This window comes from Myiozetetes cayanensis, unplaced genomic scaffold (genome assembly GCF_022539395.1).
Source record: "Myiozetetes cayanensis isolate MyiCay16 unplaced genomic scaffold, myiCay2020 scf9, whole genome shotgun sequence".
NCBI classification, from domain to species: domain Eukaryota; kingdom Metazoa; phylum Chordata; class Aves; order Passeriformes; family Tyrannidae; genus Myiozetetes; species Myiozetetes cayanensis.
Window position 1 is genome coordinate 2,266,870 of NW_026088185.1, and position 23,147 is coordinate 2,290,016.

Below are 23,147 nucleotides of genomic sequence, written 5' to 3' on the forward strand. Positions count from 1 at the left end.
ATAATATGGTACTTTTCTCTTTTTATTTATTTTAAATAGATGATATGCCTAAAAAGAAGCTGGCTAGTGTTTTCAGACCTACTTCCCCAGATATGTTGGCATACTTGGACTTCAGTGTGTCTACTACTGGTATATTAGCAGGAGTAAAGGTAGGGTAATGAGGGATAATAATGCTTTGTCTCCTTATGTTTAGGAGGGAGTACGTGATACTCTTTTTCTCAGAAGGGTCCCTGAGAGCTCCTGTTTTCCTCTTGCAGATGTCACACGCAGCTACAAGTGCCTTATGCCGCTCGATAAAGCTGCAGTGCGAGCTGTACCCATCCCGACAGATTGCCATCTGCCTGGACCCTTACTGTGGCCTGGGCTTTGCACTGTGGTGCTTGTGCAGGTATGTCCTTGCAGCCAGGGGCCTCCTCATGTGTACCCAGCCTTCTGCAGAATCCCAGGGAACAGCTGTGGGTAGAACTGTCAAAGAAACCCAATCGAACCATTTACCAGTAGTTCAGCAAACGCCTTCTGTGGTGAGGAGATCCACTCAAGTCAGTGAGTTTACTTGAGTGATTTCGGGTTTGCAAGTGGAATTAATTAGATACCAAATCCAAGGAAGAAAAAAAGGACTTCACTGTCTATCTCACATTGATTAAATAAATCCCTTTAAAGTCTTTTGAGATTAAACCATATGTTTTGACAAGGCCCTTCAGGTGTTCACTGCAAGATCGGTGTGCACTTAGAAATACTGCTGAAGGAAGCAGTTAAATGTTCCTTAAAGTGAATGAGTCCTGAATTGATTCAACCAGATAACTGCTCTAATGCAGCACATCTCACAAAGCTGCAAAATTTTCCTTTGTTTTTGTTTTGGCCTTTTAAAGCATGCCATATGCTTTAACTAATCTAATGATTTAATAGTGTTTTAGGTGTTTTGTTAAAAAAATGCAGAAACTCTTGAAGGTTTTGAATGAAAGGTGGTTTTGTAAACAGGTAAATTTACTGTAGTTACACCTGTTCCTTCTCTCTCTCTAAATTCCCCAACTGGAAAGGAAGTGCACTGAAGAAAAACAGAAATGCAGCTTTGGTAGCATCTGAGGATTTATATCAGCAGTAAAGTGAGGCAGGGTGGAGGGAGGAGAAACCTCAGTGATGGAAGAATTAAAATACAAACTGAAACAAAGATAAAACCAAAAAATTAAAAGGTGGTGTGATTCTGATGCTGAATCTGACTTTCTGTCCACTCATGTCAGCCAGTATCCAGGTTAAATATTTCACATTAACCCTGTTTAAAAACTGAGACAGCCACGGCAAAGGTAGAAAATTGCACAAAAAAAAATTGAACGGTGCAATACAGGTGTTAAACACTCATTTCACTCAAAGCAAAAGGTGCATTTTCACATGAATGACTCAGAAATATAAGATCAATATCCAGCTGTAATCTGCAACTGGAATGATGGTGGCTAGGAACTGGAACTGGAATTGGGTGGTAAGACATGGCACGGGTTGCCCAGAGCAGCTGTGGCTGCCCCATCCCTGGAAGTGTCCAAGGCCAGGTTGGATGGGGCTTGGAGCAACCTGGGCTGGTGGAAGGTGTCCCTGCCCATGGCAGGGGGTGGGATGGGATGAGCTTTAAGGTCCCTTCCAACCCAGGTCACTTTGTGTTTCTCTGATGCCTCAAATGTTAACATTTTTTTGTCAGAAGTTCTGTCTGTTGAAGGCATTGAATGTTTGCCTATAGCTGAGCACAATTTACTGCACAGGACAAATATACTTGCCTTAAAGTTTGTGACTTACTCAGCCCTGTAGTTCCCAGCTGACTAAGAGTTTCTTGCTCTCTTGGAGAAGACAACCTGAAGTTCAGCTCTCAATTTTTCTGCGTTTCTTTCATTTTGACTTCACATAACTTATGGCTTTTTTTTGTTGTTTGTTTTTATGCCGGCTTGAAGTTTTCATGTTCCTATTGCTTCCTCTCCCCAGTGTATATTCAGGTCACCAGTCCATCCTGGTCCCTCCTCTGGAGCTGGAGAGCAACGTGTCTCTGTGGCTGTCTGCTGTCAGCCAGTACAAAGTACGTGTCACCTTCTGCTCGTACTCGGTGATGGAGATGTGCACCAAAGGGCTGGGCACACAGACCGATGTTCTCCGGGTGAGTGCACTCCGTTTTTCAGCACACTGACAGCTACACACGTGTACCTTTCTAAAAATACCTCATTTGCAGGGGGATGAGTTGGTATTTCTGTGAGAGCCTTTCGTTATGACATGATTTTTGGGGACTGCTGAGATTGCTGGAAGATTCAGCTCTTGTGAATCTTCCCTTCCCTTTCTGGTGGAAGGGAAAAAAAGAAGTCTTGTGTTTTCAGCTTTACTTGTTTGTGCCACCTCTGTGCTGCTGGGTGTCTCTGAGATTTTGGGCAGAACACATAGCAAGCCTGCCAGCTTGTTTGTATCTGAGAGAGAAAAACACCACCAAACAAAAAAAAGCCCTCCAAATAGACAAAACACACCCCAACAGAAGAAAAAAACCCAAAGCCTCACCAACCACCAAAAAACCTCTCCCCCAGACACCAAAACCAAAAAGCCCCCCCAAACCCAGTACGTCTCACTTGCTTTCAGATCAGTTAATACCAAAAATGTTGAGTTCTAAAATGGATGTAATCTTCCACAACTCTGGAAGTGTTCCAGGCCAGGTTGGGTGGGGCTTGGAGCAACCTGGTGTGGTGGAAGGTGTCCCTGCCCGTTCTAGGGAGGTGGAACTAGATGAGCTTGAAGGTTCCTTCCCACCCAAATCATTCTGTACGATTACATTATGATATACTTACTAACAACAGCAACTGCACCCTGATACATCCATTTATTTTTGAGGGAAGTCTCTTAACTCAGACTTAATTTCCTTGGAAGAGGAAGGAGCATTCCCACAGCTGCAGTAACTGGGCTGCTCAGGACTTCCACTGGGAATGTGTGGCAAAAGAGTGGCTACATTGTGCTTGTTCTGAAAAGAAACAAAAAAACTGTTCCTCTGTTCCCCTGGACCATCCTGGCCCACAGACAATTGCTCCAGGTTCACGTTCACACTGACAGGAGCTAATGATGTCTGCAACGCTGCTTACACCTGAACTGTGCGGTGCTGGGAGCCAGCCCTGTGACACAATCACTTTCTGGGGAGTTTTCAGCTCAGAATTTTGAGTAACTGTGCTACCTGATATCCATGTCTTTAGTGTTTAACCAGTTCATGTCCAATTCTAGTGCTTTTCACGTCCTTTTGTTGCACAAATTAAAACGGTTTATTCCTGGAGTTGTCGCCTTCAAACTTAACATGCTGTTCTGTTCACCCCACCTCTCAGATGAAGGGAGTGAACCTGTCCTGTGTCCGTACCTGCATGGTGGTTGCAGAGGAGAGACCGAGGATCACCCTAACCCAGTCTTTCTCCAAGCTGTTTAAAGACCTGGGCCTCTCTGCTCGTGCAGTGAGCACCACCTTTGGCTGCAGGGTTAACGTAGCAATCTGCCTACAGGTGAGACTGAGCTGCTTATTCCTTACACAGAATCTCTGGGAACTTGATAGGAAATGAATTTCAGCCCCATGGGTCTCTTTTTCTAATGAACTGGAGCTCCATTGCTTCCTAGTTTTATCACCAAGTTAAATAAGCTTTTTAATAAGCTGTTTAATAAGATGTGGGTTATGATAATTTCACTTTTCTGTACTAATTGACCGGTTGATTTTCTTTTCTAATCCAGAGGTTCAGTATTAAGAAACTTGTTTCTTTCCCACTATGCAGGAGCAGTATTAAATTAAATATTAAATGTTACAAGCAGTGCTGTTTCAGCTTTTGTGTTGTTCAGATTCTGTCTGTTTGAAAAATAGCTGTGTGTATAATGTGGAATTAAATGGAAGACAGAGTTCCTGAAATAAGACCCAGGAAAACTGACAAGGTTGGGAGGTATTTTTTGACTTTTAAAGGTCTTAAATGAGTGTTATCAACGTGCAGATACGTGTGTCTCACCTCATGTGAGAGTTGGACTTTTTTTTTTAATTAAAGGTATAAGGTGGGAAGCTTTGAGGGGCAGATATGCCCATAAACTACACAGCCCTACTTCACAGACTAGAGATAATGACGTGCTGTGGGCCAGAACCACCTTTGACAGTTCAGTATTCAGCTGATTATAATCTCTTAAGTGTAATTTCATGAGATTAAATCTAACTTTTCTTACTGAGATGCTGCTTTTCCAGTTAAGAAACTAAAAAAATACATATTCCAAAACTTACCTGAAACATCAGGTACTAAGTATGGACTAGAAAATGGGAAAGCACCCTGGAGTTTGGATGGTGTTTGAGTTGGTAGATAGTGCTCAGCTTTCAGAGAGGCAGTGTATAGCTTTGTCTGTGGAGAATATCTTAGGTGACACATGCTTTAGGTATGTGTAATTGTAAATCTAATTTCCAATTTCAGTGGTATGAATTACATGTAATAAAAAAGGATTCTATAAAGATTGCTGCTGTACTCTGCAAAACGTAATTTTCCCTTGTTTTTTAGTTCCTGGTGCTCACTAGATGAAGAAAGGCCTTTTTATCCTCTCAGAATGTATTACAATGTTCTGGGTTTCCTACAAGAGAGACATTCTGGGACATGAGTTTCTTAAATACGTTGCCATTCACAATTGTTTCTTTAGTTTCTATAGTTTCTTTCACCATTAAAGGAGGAAAGGCTTTTAACAAGCCCTATAGCTAAATGGGTACAAAGAAATAAGGCCAGAGTGATTTTTATGAGGGAAAATAGGAAGGATACACGTGAAATCAAGAGGACTGTAAATTAAGAGTTTAAACACATCAAATAAAAGATGTCAGCTGCCCAGTGTGAAAGATCAGCTTTGAGTTGCCTGTGTAAATAAGGATTTTAAGAGCCAGTTTGGGATAAGGGAGGGGAAAACAGTTTTTCTGCACAATGTTGAATGGCAACATGAAGTATTCAAAAAAACCCCCTGTGAGGAGTGTAGGACTGCTGGGCATTTGAGCTTCCCCTTCATAATTCTGCCTTTTCCATCTCTGTTTTCCGTTCTTGAGCCCTTTCTCAGTGTGGGAGGTTTTCTAACCCCTCTCCCTCATTCTTCCAGAGTGATACCTGTATTAAATTTTTTAAAATGCATTGGATTTAAATGAATGTAGACAAATGGCCAAACTTCTGGTACAAATAAGCATGCAGATAAATACAGAATGACTTCCAGCCCTGCTGGAAGGAGGTATTTCTGAAGCTGCAAGGGAGGAGGAATTTATGATAGAACAGTGTATGAGCTGCCTTAGCCCTCTTCTTGTTCGTTAACTGGAACTTGCATGTTTCCCAAAGAACCACCTAAGAGTGTCAAGCCCTTAAATAATCTGAAATGGAAATCTTCTTTTCACTCTAAAACAGTATGAGTTTTGTTTTCTGTCTTACTGTGTGTATCTTATGTTTCCAGTGCCTCTTTGTTTGTATTTTCTTTTTTTTTTTTCCCCTTTCTCTCTGTTTCACACACTTTGATGGCCTCTGTTACTTCTGTTTGTGGTCCTGCTGTCAGCCAAACAGGCTGGGCAAGCTGGCTGAACAGGTATAGTGCTGCATGTGTGCTTGTCATGTCCTGAAGTCCATCTGGTTCTGCAGTGTTAGGGATTAGGCCCTAACACTTAGGTTTATGCTTAACATCCTTTGCGCTCGCTGTGTGGGTTTTAGAGCAGGTGCTTACCCTAACAGAATCTTAAAAACTTAATTTTAAGTTTTAAAATCTTAGACTTAACCTGTACTACATAATTCACTTGTGCATTCATTGACTGATTCCATAACAAGTAAAGCTTTAGAGCAGTCACTGTAGAAAGGGGGGCTGTTTTACTGTATTTCTGGCAGATTAGGGAAGTGCTCTGTAAGTGCCAGTGAAAAAGGGAGAGAAATTAGTGAATTTATGTGGCTGTGAGAACGACAGCGGGATCTTGTGCCTTCTGCTGAATTTATTTCTTCCTCCTTATTCTTAGGGAACAGCAGGACCAGATCCAACAACAGTCTATGTAGATATGAGAGCACTTCGACACGACAGGTACAGACTGTTAAAGCATTAACTCTTTAATGGCTGTGGAGAAGAAACCTCAGCCTCATTGCATTGCTTTGTTGGAATATCCTTGGCAGCAGCCACCTGACTCCCTGCCATATCATGTCTCTGGCCTCTTTTCCTCCAGCTGCTCTCTAAATATCCTTCAGGGAGTGGAAAAAGTACAGTTAGAGTCTCCCTTAGTCTTTTTGGCTTTTTCTTCAAACCAAACCAACTCTGTTCCCTCAGCCTTCCCTGGGCTGCCTTGTGTCACTCAATTCCAGTTGGGCTGCTCGCTCTTTGTTTTTTGTAATTCCTGCCGATGCTCTGCCATGGTTCAAGTGTGACAAGTCCAGGAGAATCTTTATTAGAAGGTGAATTTACAATGCTGGTGGAACTGCAACCTTAGGGCTCTGCTGGAAAAAGTCACTTGTCTCTCCAGAGAGCAGAGTTACAGGTTCTTCAAAGAAATGTGGCCTGTGCTAATAGGGAAGTGTTCGAGACAGCTGGAAACTCATAACTGTCTTACTGTGTTGTGAATAGACTGAGCATAATTGGTTGATTCATTACAGCTTGGTCAGTGCAGCTGAGGAGAGGGTAACAGTGGCTATAGCAGAGTCTAAATAGCATGTCTATTTGACTCCTGTTTAAGTTCTTGAAGCCTTGTACAAATGTATCTTCTTGTTTTTTTCAGGGTGCGTTTGGTAGAGAGGGGCTCTCCACACAGTCTGCCGCTTATGGAGTCTGGGAAGGTGAGAGACTGAGACTGATCCTTCCTCCCTGTAGAATCACAGAATCCTAGAGAGCTTTGGGTTAGAAGAGACTTTAAAGATCATCTCCTTCCAATCCTGCTCCTGCCACGGGCAGGGACACCCTTCTGCTAGACCAGGTTGCTCCAAGCCCTGTCCAGCGTGGCCTTGAACACTTTCAGGGATGGAGCATCTCTGTGGCAGAGCCACACCACCCTCACATGGAAGAATTTCTTCCTAACATCTAATCCAAACCTGCTCTTCCAGTTTAAATTTGTTATGACCCTCATTGTATCCTCATGGCCTTTAAGCTGGGCTGTGAGCTGCTCCACCTGGATCTCAGTACGGAATACACGTGAGGAGCTTTGCCAATCACAGTGTATCCAGGAGAGGCACTAGAGAGAGAGCGTGGTATGATCAGGTAGCTGAAGGGAGGCCCAGTGCCTGACATGAAGCAATAGGACACATTGCTACCACCGAAAAAAAATCAGAGGCCTTCACGTGGAAGGCATTTTCCAGGAGTGAAACCAGCTGTGAAGCAGCAAAACAGCTGCTGGGAGTTCAAATGATTAAACAAGTTAAACAGCTTGGTAGGACGAGGTGGTTGATACACGTGGTGCACAGAAGCAAACTGTTGACTTCTGTGGCTCTGCGTTATTAACTTTTCATTTGATGAATTCAGAGTTTTCTTCTGTGTGCTTCTCATTCAAGATTCTTCCAGGAGTAAAGGTCATCATAGCGCACACAGAAACCAAGGGACCTCTGGGAGACTCGCACTTAGGAGAGGTAAAGCCTTTTTTAAAAAAGCATTTTAGAGGAGTGCCTGCCCCTGGGTGGGACGGCCACGATCGCTTTGGCACTGTTTACACACCTGTTGTACTGTGTAGCTGCACAGCTCCCCCCTCCTCTGCCAGACCCCTGCATGTGTCAGTACCAGGTGAGACCAGGGGAGCAGTCTGTGTCTGCCTGGCAGCTGGGACAGGCAGGCATGCACTCCCATCAGTGGGCAGCAGCAAGGAGGTGACTCTGCTGCTCGGTTTGACCTTTGTTTTATGTACATCTGGACTGTTGTGTGATAAGATGCCCAGCTAATAGGTTGAGCAGGTGTTCCTTACCTGCAAGCCAAATGCATGGTTCATTTTTCCTCCTTACCAGCCCCCAACTACGTGTATATAAAACTCCTTTTTACTCCTTTTCCCTGGTAATTTTCTGCGAGGCAGAAGTTAACGATTTTAACAAAACTGGCATTTTGGAGCAGTCAGAATTGCCAGTGAAACAGATCTTTTAAACCAATTAACAATGCTGCCTGGCTCTGGCGGAACAACCTGTGCTTACGTGGGGACGGTTCTGTTTTGGGTTTGTTTTAATCCCCCAGATATGGGTGAGTAGCCCACACAACGCCACTGGTTACTACACGGTGTATGGAGAGGAGGCACTGCACGCCGATCACTTTACTGCTCGCCTGAGCTTTGGGGACACTCAGACCGTGTGGGCTCGGACCGGGTACCTGGGCTTCCTGCGCCGCACGGAGCTCACCGACGCCAGCGGAGGTGAGAGCAAACACCTTGCACCTACAGAGGCACCTGCCTGCAGCTCCTTGGGGTAGCTGAGCTGGCAAAGAGTAACCTGTCCTTCGAGTTCATCCTGTTGTCACAGGAGAACGCTGAACCGAGCAGGAATTGCTCTGTCGTTCAGCAGGTTCGGGACGTGCACAGACAGCGGTGATTTCACGACCTTTCAGAAGTTAAAGGTCTAGAGGAGGAGCTTCTCCGTAATTTTTCCAATATAGAAAATAAATTGTTCATCTTGTTGGGTTTTTTTTATTATTATTATTATTTTTTGGGTTTTTTTAAATCTAAGCCAAGATGTCTAAATTTGGGAAATGGGGCAGTTTGTCTTCAATCTGCTTACGTTTTCTGCTAAAACAGAATACAAAGCAGGTACAACTCTTGATTATAATATGTTTAAAAAAAAAAAAATCTCTGAACATCCTAAGGATGGGAGTTTGAATGCTTCTAAATTATTAGCAAATGTGTATTGCTAATTTTCTGTGATTGGAGTGAAATGAATGATGGAAAGTGTCAGTGTCCCAACTGCTGCCACTGGATAATAACAGCAAGTTTTTGTGCCTTTGTAGCTTCCTGAAAAATTATGTGTCCTGGAGATTTTTATCACCGTGGAACAGTGTCAGCTGTCCTTTAGTTTGTTTAGTTTGAGAGGCTATTTACAGTGAATTTACATAGCACTATGAAATCCCAGCATGCTTTTCATCCCCAGTGACACGACTGAGCAGAATTATAGAATAGGTAACAAAGAAAAGGGCAAAGTTGAATTGAACAGAGTTACAGAATGAATAGGGAGAGTGTGTCCTTCACGGAGGGCCTAGGAGAGCTTTGCTTATTTAACCTGGCAAAGCTGGGGACAGAAGAGAGTTGGTCTCACTGCATAAACTGTGGGAACTTTGGAAGCTGAGCAGAATTTTGCTGGCGTGAGGACAAGTGGGTATGAGCTGGTGTTAAACCAAAAAAAAGCTAAATTTGGAAATTCAAAAAGTGTTCCTGTCAATCAGAGGGAAAGTTCTCTGCTAAGAACAGAGGGACAAAAAGATCTTTAACAGTGGATTTCGATTGGGTTTATGAACTGAGATGACATTACATGAGAGAAGGGACAGAAAACTGGGTGACTCAGAAATTCTTTTCACTCTGATTTCAGTTGCTTGGAGTCCACAGGCAGAAGTGCTGCATCAGCCCTTCGTTCTCTCCAAATGCTTGATGTGTGTTATAGACTGCTTTCCCTAGGAAGCACTGGGAACATTTTAGAACATCAGGAATGAGCACGTGGGTGTGGCCACGCCTGTCCTGTGGATGTGATGACATTTAAACGTGTGTGCTGTGTTGCAGAGAGGCACGATGCCCTGTATGTGGTGGGCTCTCTGGATGAAACACTGGAGCTCAGAGGAATGAGGTACCATCCCATTGACATAGAAACCTCGGTAATAAGGGCACATAAGAGCATTGCAGAATGGTAAGAACCTCAGCATTACTTTTCTGTATCCTTTCATTTCTTCTAAAGCGGAAGAGCTCGTAACTTCCCTGCCTGTGTCGGAATTTACACATTGTTTACTTGTGAGCTTTGGGGGGGTCTTTCTTTTAATAATCTCTTTTAATAACTAGCTTTCTTTGAGTAGGTGTGGGTTTTTTTTCCCCCCCCGTTAATACCCGTACCGTGCCCACAGTGCTGTGTTTACGTGGACCAACTTGCTGGTGGTGGTTGTGGAGCTGGAGGGGTCGGAGCAGGAAGCGCTGGACCTGGTGGCGCTGGTGACGAACGTGGTGCTGGAGGAGCATTATCTCATCGTGGGGGTTGTGGTCATCGTGGACCCAGGCGTCATTCCCATCAATTCCCGGGGGGAGAAACAGCGGATGCACTTGAGAGATGGATTTTTAGCTGATCAGCTGGATCCTATTTACGTTGCCTACAACATGTGAAAACGGGGAACCACGTCAAGGCTAAAGCACCAAAATCCAAGGGACTTTCCTCATAATAACATCAGAATCCATGTTCTGTGTTTTTAAAAGCTGTTGAAGACTTTAGGAAAATGGAGATACAACTCTTCACAGACCTTCATCTCCCAAGACTGCATTTGCTTTCGTAAGTCCATTGTAACAGTTACAGCTGTCTTAGGATGGAGAGTTTACTGGAATTCCTGAAGGAAGCTTATTAGAACTATCATGGACCAATTTTATTTTTTTTGGGGGGGGGGAGGGGTGGGTGGTAATAATTATGAATGTCAGTACTTGATGCACTGCATAAAAGGACATAAAGTGGGGTGGGGAGAGAACACCAGCTGTGAGGAGGACTCCTGGAAGTAAGACCTGAAGTCGTGAGTGACCATCCAGAGTTCGCCTCCGCGTGACTGTTTGCAATATATCGGCAGTTTCAGGGTTGGGACTTGACCTTCAAGATTGCACACACCTCTACCACGTTCTCTACTGAAAGGAATTTTGCACATATTTTGAGATTTAAGAATGCAGCCTTTTTATTTTAAATCACTGACTCATCCCCGCCGCTCGGAAGAAACCAACCCGTTGGGATCCCGGATCCAGTGTAACAGTTATGCTGCTGTTCAGCTTTTTTGTAGCCAGCAAAAAACAAATACTGCAGCTGTAACAGTGTTACTTAGGGTGCCATGCTGGACTATGTAATGCTACAAACTTTATAATAAAATACAAAGTAATATCCAGTTTTAAGTACTTGATGCAGGAGCCTTCAGTGCTCTCCTAACTCCACGTCCAAGTCGCCTGTTTTCGTTGTGTTAGCTGTTGATTCCTGCCCTGCGTAACGCCAAGGATCTGAAAATTCATTCCAAAGCCACTAGTCTCTGAATGGTTTGTACAGATGTTTACAAAGCATGGGCTTACAATATGTTTTCCCTGCATATCCTGTGCGAAAACTTACAATAGTGACTTGTTTTTCCCCCCACCATGGAAAAGCTATTCAGTGTTAGTTAGCTTGAGCTGCTGTGGTACAGACTGTCTTTATTTTCTGTGGAGTTGTAGACTCTTTTTGTTCAGGCTAAAATATCCAGTTGGTTGAGTCACACTTGACGAATTAAGGTTTTGAAGTTTCTGCCTGATCTAATACTGCAGTGAACCTAATGCAGAAAGAGAGTAGGAAGTTATCGAGATACTTACTGTGTTTGAAGGTAAGCACGAGACTAGCAAATAATTATTTTTATAGATTTGTTAAAGACTTTGAGAGCTCCATACGACTTTTTTAGTGATGCACAAGTTTGGCAAAAGGGCCAGCTTTTTCTGCAGGGCGATTCTGCCTGGATCAGTGCCTAAGAAAGATAGATGTCAGTCCCCTGGTATATCAGATTTACTCATGGTTAAATAAACTCTGAAATCTGCGAGAAGAAGCTTTCCTATATAGTAGTTATCTGCCCTGGTGGTGTTTACCTGTGGTGTATTATACAGCTGCATACTCCTGACTGTAATTATGTACAGAACCTGTGTAACTTATTCTCTGAGTACAGCAGCCTCCAGCAGCGGGCTGTGGGACACCCCTCCTAACAAAAGAGCTGGCAAAAGGAGGGAACTCCCTAACCCTCATCTCCACATTGTAGTTTTTTTTAGCAAATAAAGCATTGTAAGACTTTTTTGTATGGAGAGATACTGATGACAGCGAGACGAGTTGCCTTGTAAAGTCAAATCTTAAAAACAAAACAAAAAAAAAGCTCATTAAACATTTCAAAACAGCTCGTGACAATCTGACATCATTGCCACGGTGATGCTGGGTGGCCTGGGCCTGTATGACCTTCAAGATACATTTGTAAAAGACACCAGCCAGGACCAATGAAGAGACCTGTTGCCAAATGCAGGCTGTGCTGGCGAGCAGGGCGAAAAGCACGGGCTGGGAAGGGAAAAGCTGGAGCAGAAGCAGCAGGACGGAGGCGACAGCTGCCGTGGCAGCAGGTGGGAAGGCTGTAAAGGTCCCTGACACACCTGTTCTGCCCCCCTGCAGTGTGAGTCATGGGAGGTAGAGTGCCTGGTTTGGTTTTTATCCAAATAAAACAATGTGCTGCACCGGCGTTACTCCAGAGCACGTTTCTGAGTGGTGTTCTTCCTCTGGCATAAGGCTCAGGGCTGTGGTGGTTTTGACTTTGGCTGGATTTCAAATACCCACCAAAAACTGCTACGTTCCACCTCCCTCTGCAGCTCCACAGAAGAGAGAAAAAAACCCCAAACAGTTAAAGAATTCCTGAGTAGAGATAAGACCTGGGAGACTCTGATTACTGACAGGCAAAACGGACTCAAAGTGGGGGTAGAATTTAAATTGATTGCTAACAGGATAAAAGGCAAAAAGCAAGAAATACAACAGTTTTAGAAACACCTTCCCCCCCTACCCCTCCTTCCTTTCATGCTCTCCCTCAGCTCTAAGTCCTCCCCCTGTTCCCGTGGGGGTCCCTCCCACGGGAGAGACAGCCTCTCGTGGGCCTCTCTGACAAAACGTGATCTGTGTTTAAAAGCAGGGCACGTAACAAGAGGAGGGCATCGTGGAGCCTTTGCTGTTCTTCTTGCTGTTAATTGCAGCGAGGATTGTGCCTGGCAATCAGGTAGTGCTCTGTGTGTGACCTGCATTTGAAGCACGGTGGGTTTTCAGTGCCAAAACAACTCATCCTGCTCAAAGCTAATGAAGGCAGGATTCAAGAACCTGTAATTCATCTTAAATGGGTACAGGTAAGGCACAAGGAGGATTTTTGTTGTGTTTTGGGGATTTTTTTTTTTTTACCTGATTTGTGGGGATAGAAAATGTACTAACAAGGAACTATAAGCCCTGTCTCCTTCTGAACTAATGTGCTGCTGAGGGAATGGGGCAGGAGGGCTGCTATTGAAGCAGAATGTTCCAGATTTATCCTGGGATTCAGATTTATCCTGATTCAGATTTAACCTGAGAGACTGGACTCCGGTGAGTACTGAATAACTTTGTAAACATCAATAAAGCTGCCTTTATTGCAGCAGTGTTCTTTGTGGGCCTCCACTTCATGCTGATTGTTACCCAGAAATTTATCACAGTGGAAAAAAGGAAGCAGTGTTCATTTTAAGAGCACATTCCAAGCATTCTGTACCAAGTCCCTGATTATTTTGATGCTGTTTCCCTGCCATTCTTTGCAAATAGACACTATGCACTTCAAGGATCTCTTTGGATAGGCTTCTGGTTTGGTTTCTATGGAATATCCACAACTCTGTTTTAAGGGCAAAAAGGGAAAGCTTGCACATTTCCAGCATTGCAGCGTGTCAGGCCAGGAACTGTGCTAGTAGGGGATAGATCTGGATTACACCTAAGAACTAATTTACAGCTGGCAAAACTGCATGAAATAATTCTTTAACTTGTTGCACTTCAGGGTTTACTTGGTGCTTGGTATACCAAGATACAATGCTCATTACTGTGCTGATGTTTATGTTCTGCAAGTTAATACGCTTTAAATATTTACCTGGTCAGATATTTCAAATGAGATGTTTCCAAGCCAGAACTTCTTGTCGTGACCAATTCTAATTGGCTGAATTTTTGTGTTTGTATTTAGATTTCTTGTTGATTTTGTGTTGTTTAGGAGTTACTGGGCACACCAGGTTCTCCTTCCAGTTTGTTTATGCCAGTGCCATATAAGCAGAACTCTTTTTTTTTTTTTTGTATTTCAATACATGTTCTTAAAATAACATACATATATATCTTCCTCCAGTCATTTCTGGGTTTTTGAACCCTGCTCTCACCTGAACATAAATTTTTCTTACAGAAGTGAAACATTGCTGATTTGTCTAACGTTCTTTAAACCTTAACCTGGCAAAGGTAACTGCAAAATCATGATTTGTCTTTACTTCTGCCACTTTTCTCTGCCAAATGTGAATGACAGTGCTGTGGTTGGTTGTGTTCCTTCCCTGGGGTCTGTAAAAGCCCACATCTGATTTGTGGAAAAACCCCATATTTTGGTTTCCTTCTTAAATTATTTTTCTTGCTGTCAGTATGTGAACTCTGCTCTTTAATGATTCAGCCTGGATGAACTTCCATCAACAGTTAACAAGATGAAGAATGTATTTTTCTTTAGATATGCTAACAGCAACAGTCAGAACTCTCAGTAAGATTAGATCCTGCGTGGAAGAACATTTTTTCAGGGGGGAAGGGGGCTATAGGTGCTTCTTACAGTGCTGGTAATTTTGTCTCTGATCCAGGGATCCCTTTCACAGTTGTACTTCACCTGAAGTTATCTGTGGAGACAATAAAAATGCAGATTCCAATCTCCCGGAGCAAAAAGTAATGACATTATTCTGAATTCTGAAAATGCGATTCAGCAGAGGTGGAATACAGCAAGGATGTACAAAATCTGCCCCTGCTGTCAATTATCTAGCTACAGAAGTGAATTTGAGTCTCTTAAACATCTCAGGCCCTTGCTGTTGCTGTACTTCTCTTTGTTTCACTTTTGGTGCTGTTGGTAAGCAGCTCTTGTCTTGAGCAAGAGTCTGTAATCCATGAAACCATCCATTGGTGTCCTTGCTGGTGGGAAATTCATTGGCTTCCCCTTTATGCAGAGTCAAAAGCACGACTGACAAATCAGGTGGGCTCTGCTGGTGTGAAGCTGCTCTTTGATCCTCGGGGGAACCTTCCGGGCTCCCACAGCGCGGAACTCGGAGCTCGCTGTCACCAAGCCTGCCCTTCTGCAGGCTGTCCCTGACGATGGAAACGTGGATTTTTCTGAGCTCTCCTGATCGATTCAGTGTCAGATCAGTGTGGTCAGTGAGGTATTGTGCACGCCTGGGGTGTTGTACACAGCCCCCCTCCTTTGCGTGGGATTTCGTGGGCTGGGCACGGGGCTTGTGCAGTCCGTGGGAGCCCGGGCTGTGAGCAGAGGTGCTGCAGGTGGCTGTGGCTGTCCCGTGTGTGCCAGGGGACAGCAGGCCTGAGGGGACAGCAGAGAGCTGTTGGCAGAGGGCCAGCGTTGCCCAAACGGCTTTGCTGGCCTCCCCCAGCGTGCCAGTGCACAGCCGTCCCCACGGTCTGAGCTGAGCCACCCCCTGTGTCAGAGGGACAGGGAACACGAGGGGAGCAGAGCTGTGAGGTGTGAGCTGCAGTGCAGGCTGGGTGATGCTGAGGCCTGAGACAGTACAGGCTGTTTCAGGAATTTCAATTTTGCCCTCCAGGGACGGATGCCAGGGGCTCAGCAGCCTGAGCGCTGCACACTGCGGCGTTTGTGGTCAGGGGGCTCCCCTCCCAGGAGGACACGCTCTGTGCCTCTCTGATAGGAGGCACCAGCTCTACCTTCTCCTTTGCCAGGTGAAGCCTCTCTGAATTCCCAGCAGTGGCGTTGCTGAGTCAGGACCAGCCTTACTGCCAGAAAGGTGGGTGCAGCCCTGCCGTGTCACTTCCTGCTCCTGCTCTCGTGCCCTGCCCAGGGACAGGCCAGCCTGCTCCGTGCCCTGCCAGCGTCCAAGCTGCATGTCCCAGCCTGCTGCTGCTGCAGTGCTGTGCAGAGCTGCTCAACAGGCCCGGGCTTGGGGAAGGATTCCTCATCGTGTGAATGCTGCTGGTGCAGGGGGGCAGAAGGAAGGTGAGATTTGGAGACCCTTGTACGGAAGCGTTGCACCCTCAGGTTCAGCCTCCAGAGAGGGTCATGAGTCCTGTCTACCCTTCCTAATCGTGAGGACACTCACTGTCTGTCCCCATTTGTTGTCATCACACAGTGCCTCAGCTCTGTCTCAACGAATGAGCACTACCCTGGGATGGCAAAATGGCTTTTCATGCCAGGTGAGGTATAAGATGCTGTCTCCTGTGTGCCTGGCTCTACCTGAGTGTCCCCTTGCACAGCTTGGGGGAGACAGGTGAGAGCAGCAAGATGGTTCCTGTCCAAAGACGTGTCATTTTGTGCATGACATCGTTATAAAATGGGGAATGAGGGTAAAAACAATGACAAGTGTGAGCATCTTTGTCATTAATCTGTCACTGCTGATGTTGCTGGCCAGGAATGCCCAGCTCACAGGTGTTGCTGAGCTGGACAGCAGGTGCAGACTGAAAAAGGCAGGAGCACAGACTTTGGGGAGGTTGTCCTAGGCTTAGTTTAGGCTTTGTAAGGGCTCACCACCGCGGGCCCCTGGATGACTCCTGTGGAGGCGCCGTGTCCTTTTGTCCTCCTTTGTCCTCGCAGGTGCACCTGCCAGTGTGGGCAGCCAGGTGGAACACGGTGGTGGTGACAACCTTGAGCTGTTTGGCCAGCCACGGTGACCCCAGGGAGGAGGTGAAGCAAGAAACCCAGGGCCATGAGCTGTAGCAGTGCTTCAGGCTGCATCCTCCAGCCTCCTCCTCTGACGGTGCAGGTAAGCCTGGCACAAAAGGACACGCTTTTCACCAGAGACTGAAACCACATTTTATTTTCGCCACTTCCACACAATCAGGAGGCTGTGCCTGGTCTGTGGTCACACTGGGCCAATCGCCCCATCCCTTCTGTCTGAGCCTGGACACGTTACAAAGGCACATCCCAGGCCCAGGGGCTGACCCCAGCCCAGAAGCCTCATATGCTGTTGCTTCCAGTTCTGCAGGCTGCCAAAAGCAGGGAGGATTGATCAGCGAGAGGAAAGCCCGGGCTGTTAGATGGTTATGCTTTTAGATGGTTATGCTTTGCCTTGCAAGCCAAGGGTGTCTCAATTTGCCAAGAAATGAGTGGGCTCTACTGAGCCCCTGTGAGGGGACAGGAGCTGGGTTTCCTGGGTTAATGCCATGCACAGAGCCCACAGGAATCACTGAGAGCCTTCCAGTTCTGGGCCCCTCAGTTCAGGAAGGATATTGAGGTGCTGGAGCAGGTCCAGAGAAGAGCAACCAGGCTGGTGAAGGGACTTGAACACAAGTCCTATGAGGAGAGGCTGAGGGAACTGGGGTTGTTTAACCTGGAGAAGAGAAGGCTCGGGGAGAGACCTCATCACTCTCTACAGCTACCTGACAGGAGGTTATAGCCAGGTGGGGGTTGGTCTCTTCTCCCAAGCAACTATCAATAAGACAAAAGGGCATGGTCTCAAGCTCTGCCAGGGGAGGTTTAGGTTGGGTATTAGGAAGAAATTCTTTACAGAGAGGGTAATCAGGCATTGGAATGGGCTGCCCAGAAAAGTGGTGGATTCTCTGTCCCTGGAGGTATTTAAGAAGAGACTGGATTGGCCCTTAGTGCGCCATAGTGTAGTAACTGTGATGGTGTTGGATCAAGGGTTGGACTTGATGATCTGAGAGGTCCTCTCCGACCCATCTGATTCTATGATTCCTGTTCAGGCCAGTGGGCTCAGAACCAGGCTTCCATAACCAGCCCCTCTGCATCACCTCCTTCTTCAGCCCCTAAATTTCCCTTGTTCCTTTGCAAGCAAGCTTGAATCGCGGTGTCTGCCTGCTTCCAGCCCTGTGCACATTCCTGGCTTACAACAGCAGGGAAGGAGCTTGAGACAAGGCCCTCACACACTGCCTCCAGCCCGGTGGGCACTGCCCTGTAGGCTTTCCTGTGCTGTGCAGGTGTTTCTTTGTTTCACAAAGCTGCAGGATTTAATAAGCTGCTGAAGTCTAGCACAAGCTGAGCTCTAAGGAGCCTGTAGCCACACCCAGTCCTTTCCCCAGAGGAGCGATGCTGCCTTGCATCTCTCCAGCAGAGAGCCTCCTTTCCACCAGCTCACTCGTGCTCGAAGAACTCGTGGCAAGCGGCAGTGACCATGGCAATGAAGGCTACAAACTCCTGGAAGTCGCACTCTGCGTCCCCGTCGCTGTCCAGTGCCTCCATGACTTTGTCCACAGTCTCCTGGTCTTTGATCTCCTGAAGGGATAGAAACAGGCAGCCAAAGCTGGGGAGGACCAGGGTGAGGCCCAGACAGTGATGTCTCCCCCTTTCTAGGGTGCTCTTATGGCTGAATCTCTGCTCAGATACATCGTTTCCAGTCTGTGCTGGGGTATTGCCCTGTGCCTCTGGGAATTGCAGCCACGGCTGTGCTGCTGGGAAGGGACATCTTGAGCCCTTTGGGGCGAGGCTGCCTCCCCATCTGAGGGAAGGAAATTTCCCTCGTACTCAATCCTCACCCCAGCCTGCCGTGCAGGATGTTGTGCTTGTCCTGCTGCTCTGCAGAGCTGGAGCAAAAGATTTAACACCCTGACGTGTGGATAAACCACTTCCCCTGCCTGCTCTTGCTGCCCATGGCAGACAGAGTTAGTGGAGTGTGGAAGCTGCTTAATGCCACCTGAGCCCAGCCAGGCGAGCTGTGAGGAGGGCAGTACTTACACTGAGGAAATGGGTCAGCTCATTGTTAATGAGCTCTTTCAGTTCTGATTTCTTCAGCTTGTGCTTGTCCCCCTCCTTCCCGGAGTACTGGTGGAAGGCATCGATGATGGCGATCATGCCCTTCTCCAGCTCAGACATGGTTATGGCGTGGCCCTGAGGTCAGAGGGGACAATCAGGACATTAACCTGGGCGAGCTCCAGCAATTCCTTTTGCTTTGGAAGCACGGCCACCTGGATCAGCAAAACCAGCTCCTGTGCTTAAAGCATTCTGCTGGGAAGGACTGGCAGCAGCTCTGGCTGCAGGGGAAAAGCTTCCGAGAGACTGCGACTCTGCTTCCAGGGGCTCTCGAGAAACACAGAACCACAAGAGCAGAGGGGCAGGCAGGGGTTCATTTCTGCTCACAGAGCTTCAGAGAGGGTTTGCTGTCCCCTCTGTCACAGGCAGCCTCACCTATACCTTTGCCTGCAGACCTGCCTCCAGCCGAGCAGTCAGAGCAACCAGGCAGGAGACAGTTTTGATGAGTGCCAGTAGGACAAAATAAGCACCTCTCTAACCTCTCTCTTCCCTCACTTGATCTGGGGACCCTCCTGGGAATGATAATCTTTGGGATTGCAGCGTTTCCTGCAGATTTCACAAACAGACAAACCAAAAAGGGAGAGATGCAAAACCACCTTCCCAAAAACTGGGAAAAAACCCCAAACTAATGGCATTCTGTTCGTTCATAGCCCACCGGTAAAAATATCTCCTGCCCTGTGACCTGGCTCCTGTTTCTCCGCCACAAGGCACTGAATCTCATCCCGCTGCCTTATTCTCCAGCTGACATCCTCCCAGCGCAGCAGTCGATGTCCAAACAGAAAGACTGTTTCCAGTCAGGTAGGAAATATCCCCGAAGCGCTTCATGGGCGCATCTTAAGAGCCCTTTGCATGCCTACTTCCCCGTCCGCAAGGCTGAGGAGCGAAGTTTCGGCTCCGCAGCGCTCGGTGCCCCCGCCCGGCATCCCCCGGCCCCTCTCACCTCCCTGCTGCCGGCGGGGCTGTGGCTCAGCGCTGCGCTCTGGCCGGGCGCCCCCGGGACTCGCTGCCTTCTTATACCGGAGGGGGGGAGCCCCAGGCGCCAATGGCAGGCGGAGGCGGGGATGTCCCAGTGGCGATGCCCGCAGTGGCGCTGCCCCGCCGCCAGCCCACGGGGGAGCCGCCGCGGCCCTTTGTCCCTTCACTGTGCACCCCTGAGACTCTCTCCTTCCAAGAGCTGGAAGTTTCCTTTCCACCAGATATCCCCCTTGCAGCTTTAGTGCACAGAGGTGAGGCTGTTTGGGGGCTGGCAGGCAGCTCAGCAGGCAAGAGGGATGTGGAGGGGAGCAGGTGGCAAACAGCAAGAGCAGCGAGCAGCATCTTTCACCCAGACTGTTCCCAGTGGCACAGGACAAACAAATGGTTAATAAACACAGAGAACATGCTGAAGAAGGTAAGTTTCACTGCGTTTCATTGCAAAGCCACCGTGTTTCCCAATAGCAAGATGGTATGAGCCAAAGTTGAAGCTGTCTGATATTACTGTTGTGGCATGTTGCCATTTACACCTTTTTCAGTGCAGCACAGGATCAGTAACTGCTTTATGTGGGAGGCCCTTGTTGGATTTCAGACTCAGTGTGACTCAGAAGCGGGCACTCCTGCTAACCAAGAAGACGGGTGAGCAGTGCCCATGATGAAGAGCCCATTCTGTTGCCACATTCAGCTCCTGCAGAGAAATCTGGAAAGGGTAAGAGCCTTATATATATATGCTTGTGGGGTGGGATGAAGGTCTGGACCTCTTAAAAAAAAAAAAAAAAAGAAGTCCTTTTGAAGGGGTAAGACCAGGTTGCTGGACAGACACATTTCCTGTCAGTCCCTGCATTCCCCCAATCTACTGAGACACCACCTACCATGTTACTTAAAAACTTTTTCACGTACTGGTGTGAAAGAAACTTATCTACATTGATCATTTCCTTACATCAGCTCATGAAAGCTTTTGTAACAGGTTCAAACACTGGTCTGGGAAAAAAATAATTTCCCCTAGCATTAAATCTGAGTGTGTTGACTCTAAATATTTACCTGGCCCCTGAAATTCTTGCCTTTATGGCATTGCAACCTACACCTAGTTATCTGTGCTCTGGTTGGACTGGCAGGGACAGCAGGGATGCTTTTAGGCAGTGGTGTTTCTGGTGCAGAGGAAGTTTGTCAACAGTCTTGCACTGATTGATTTTTTCCACGGATATTTGCATTCATTTGAGAGCTGGCTATAAATGGAGCTCTCTGTCAGCAGGAAAGAAACAGTATTTTTCCCTGCTGATGGCAATTTGATCTGGTAGATCTCTTAGCTCAGTCCTTAGCCAAGAAATGCATTAAAGCACATCATTTCTAATCAGAGATGGGGTCCTAGCTCAGCCTCTTTAAACCATTTTCTGATGTCATTCTGGAAGGTGACCTTTTATTAAAATGGAAGAGAAAAATTAGCATTTGACAGATCAAAACTTGAACAGTCTTGAAATACTCTTTCCTGATGATTCTTACTGTCCATTTCACCCCCAAATCATTCTGACTTCTGTATTTTACAGGCATGATCTGGAATAATCTGCTGATGAGATGGGAAGGAGCAGCGGGATCAGGTAGGAACACCAAAAACCTTGACCCTTCCCTGACTCTGCAAATGAGCAGCTCCAAGTGACTTCCCTGATCCTTGTCCAGGCTCATATCCTAGCAAACACTGTTCTCCTGGGTCATCCCTGACCCAGGCAGTGACAACCCAGGAGGTCTGGGCATGGGTGGGGGCTGCGAGCTGGCTGTGCTTTCAGTGCTGCCCGAAGAGCCGCTTCTGTTATTTTAAAATTCGTGTCCTGATCTTCGATCAGGAGAGCGTAATCTCGGGGCTCCTTTCCTCAGGGTCAGGGCTTCCTGGCCAGCACTTTGGTGTGATGTGTTTAAAGAAACAAGGGGTTTTACAGTGCCCAAGGCCGAGCAAAACACTTCAGCCCTCTGCCTGTCTCGCTCTCTGCGGTAAAACACGTGGGCTCTTCATACCAGGCTCGGGGAGACAAACCAGCCTATTTCTTTGTGTCTCTGGTGTGCGTGGCGCCAGGCTCTGCCAGACCACGAGACAAAGGCCAGCAGTCACTGAAAGGGGAGAAAAAAAAGCAATGAAAGCAGAGGAATTCGAGTGGGAGGGTGAAGAAGCTGCTTCTGCCTCTGCAGTGCTCACAGTCCCAGCACTGCAGAGAGCAGGTTCCCCAGCTCCATCCACGGGCACTGAGTTCCATGTCTGAAGCTACAAACCCAGCAGCCAGCGGTGAGCTTGTTCCTCCTGGCTGAATTCAGCTGAGGACCAGACATAGAAAAACTTGTATGACAATAATGCTGAGGGTAACAGCAGTTTGGCAGTTATTAAAAATTTCTAAGGCAGGCAGGTTGTATAAAGACAGAAAAGTAAAACCAAGGTTCATCTTCCACCATGGCCTTTAGGAAAACATTACTGTAAGTTATCTAGAGATTTTGGCATCTGCAAGGAAGTGGAGATACTAACACAAAGCTCATCTGAGGCAGATTCATTTCGACAATTTTTTTTCTTCTTAAACCAAAAATAACCCTAGTTTATAAAATAAATACCAAATTAATTCTTTAATTTACAAATAGAATTACTGCATCCTTTCCAAATAATCCCTGAGGTTACGCTGGACAGGTGTGAAGAGCTATTTGCTAGCAGAGGAGCAATTTAAATTCGACTTGTAGTGTGCATTATATACTGTAAATATTAAGTATTATGTAAGTATTGAGAGATAGGCATGTTTCTGTCCTGGGATGCTGATGGGTGCCACATTTGGGAGTAGCTCTTTCATCACAGTGGTGTTGGATCAAGGGTTGGACTTGATGATCTCGGACGTCTCTTCCAACCCAGTTAATTCTATGATTCTGTGATCCCTGGGCTCCCTGAGGTCCCTGGGGGTGGCTGTGCCAGGCAGTGCACAGACATGGAGGGGTTTTTCCACCAGCTGAGCTTGATCTGGTGTCGGTTCTGTGGCACGAGAGAAGCCTGGTCACCCTAAAAAGCAGCAGAAAGAAATCTTATCACTCCCTTTAGCAAAGTCCTCGTTAAATTCCCACCCAGCCCTTTCAACAGAGCAGCAGCAAATACAGCATCTCCGGGATTTACACCCCTGTGTGCCTGACGGCGTTTGTGGCTCCTTTTGGGGAGCCGTCCTGAGCCGAGGGGCTTTGACGGGCTGAAACATGGACTGGGCACCCAGGTTTGTTACTGATGGTGGAAACCACGGGCTGGGCGCTGGGGGTGCACGGCGGTGGGGACGGTCGCTCTGGGGGTTGGCGCTGTCCCCCAAGGGACAGGAGGGCTGTCGGGGTGTGCAGTCCCGGGGGAGCAGCGCGGTGCCCGTGGCCGGGTCGGACTCCCGGGACCCGGCGCTCCTGCCCGCTCGGGCCGGCACTGAGGGACGCGGGGCGGGAGGAGCCGTGAGGGGACGGCCGGGGCGGGGCCTGGGGACGGCCGGGGCGGGGCCTCGGGACGGCCGGGGCGGGGCCTC

General features: G+C 47.1%; 2 protein-coding genes and 1 long non-coding RNA gene across 6 annotated transcripts in view; 2 read left to right on the plus strand and 1 right to left on the minus strand.

Annotated features, from left to right (window-relative positions):
• DIP2A (disco interacting protein 2 homolog A) overlaps positions 1-12,390 on the plus strand; it is a 77,227-nt gene extending 64,837 nt beyond the window's left edge. For 2 of the 4 annotated variants that reach the window (XM_050339353.1, XM_050339356.1), the window contains 11 exons: positions 40-149; positions 258-388; positions 1,966-2,134; positions 3,330-3,500; positions 5,440-5,568; positions 5,987-6,048; positions 6,734-6,791; positions 7,500-7,574; positions 8,164-8,338; positions 9,689-9,812; positions 10,024-12,390. In XM_050339353.1, coding sequence (XP_050195310.1) covers positions 40-149; positions 258-388; positions 1,966-2,134; positions 3,330-3,500; positions 5,440-5,568; positions 5,987-6,048; positions 6,734-6,791; positions 7,500-7,574; positions 8,164-8,338; positions 9,689-9,812; positions 10,024-10,276 — 1,457 coding nt within the window. In that variant the 3' untranslated portion in view covers positions 10,277-12,390. The remainder of the gene's footprint in view (positions 1-39; positions 150-257; positions 389-1,965; positions 2,135-3,329; positions 3,501-5,439; positions 5,569-5,986; positions 6,049-6,733; positions 6,792-7,499; positions 7,575-8,163; positions 8,339-9,688; positions 9,813-10,023) is intronic. The other 2 variants (XM_050339354.1, XM_050339355.1) reach the window with 2 other exon arrangements.
• Positions 12,391-14,126: 1,736 nt separating this feature from the next.
• Positions 14,127-22,881, plus strand: LOC126652560 (uncharacterized). Its single transcript, XR_007632008.1, has 6 exons — positions 14,127-16,654; positions 19,308-19,455; positions 19,986-20,047; positions 20,169-20,338; positions 21,174-21,224; positions 22,718-22,881. It is a non-coding gene; the product is annotated as an uncharacterized LOC126652560 (long non-coding RNA).
• On the minus strand, positions 16,691-19,664 carry S100B (S100 calcium binding protein B). Its single transcript, XM_050339412.1, has 3 exons — positions 19,598-19,664; positions 18,583-18,735; positions 16,691-18,123 (listed from the first exon to the last, which is right to left on the minus strand). Exons 2-3 carry the CDS (start codon positions 18,718-18,720, stop codon positions 17,983-17,985), a joined length of 279 nt encoding a protein of 92 aa, XP_050195369.1. The 5' UTR covers positions 18,721-18,735; positions 19,598-19,664; the 3' UTR covers positions 16,691-17,982.
• Positions 22,882-23,147: the final 266 nt, after the last annotated feature.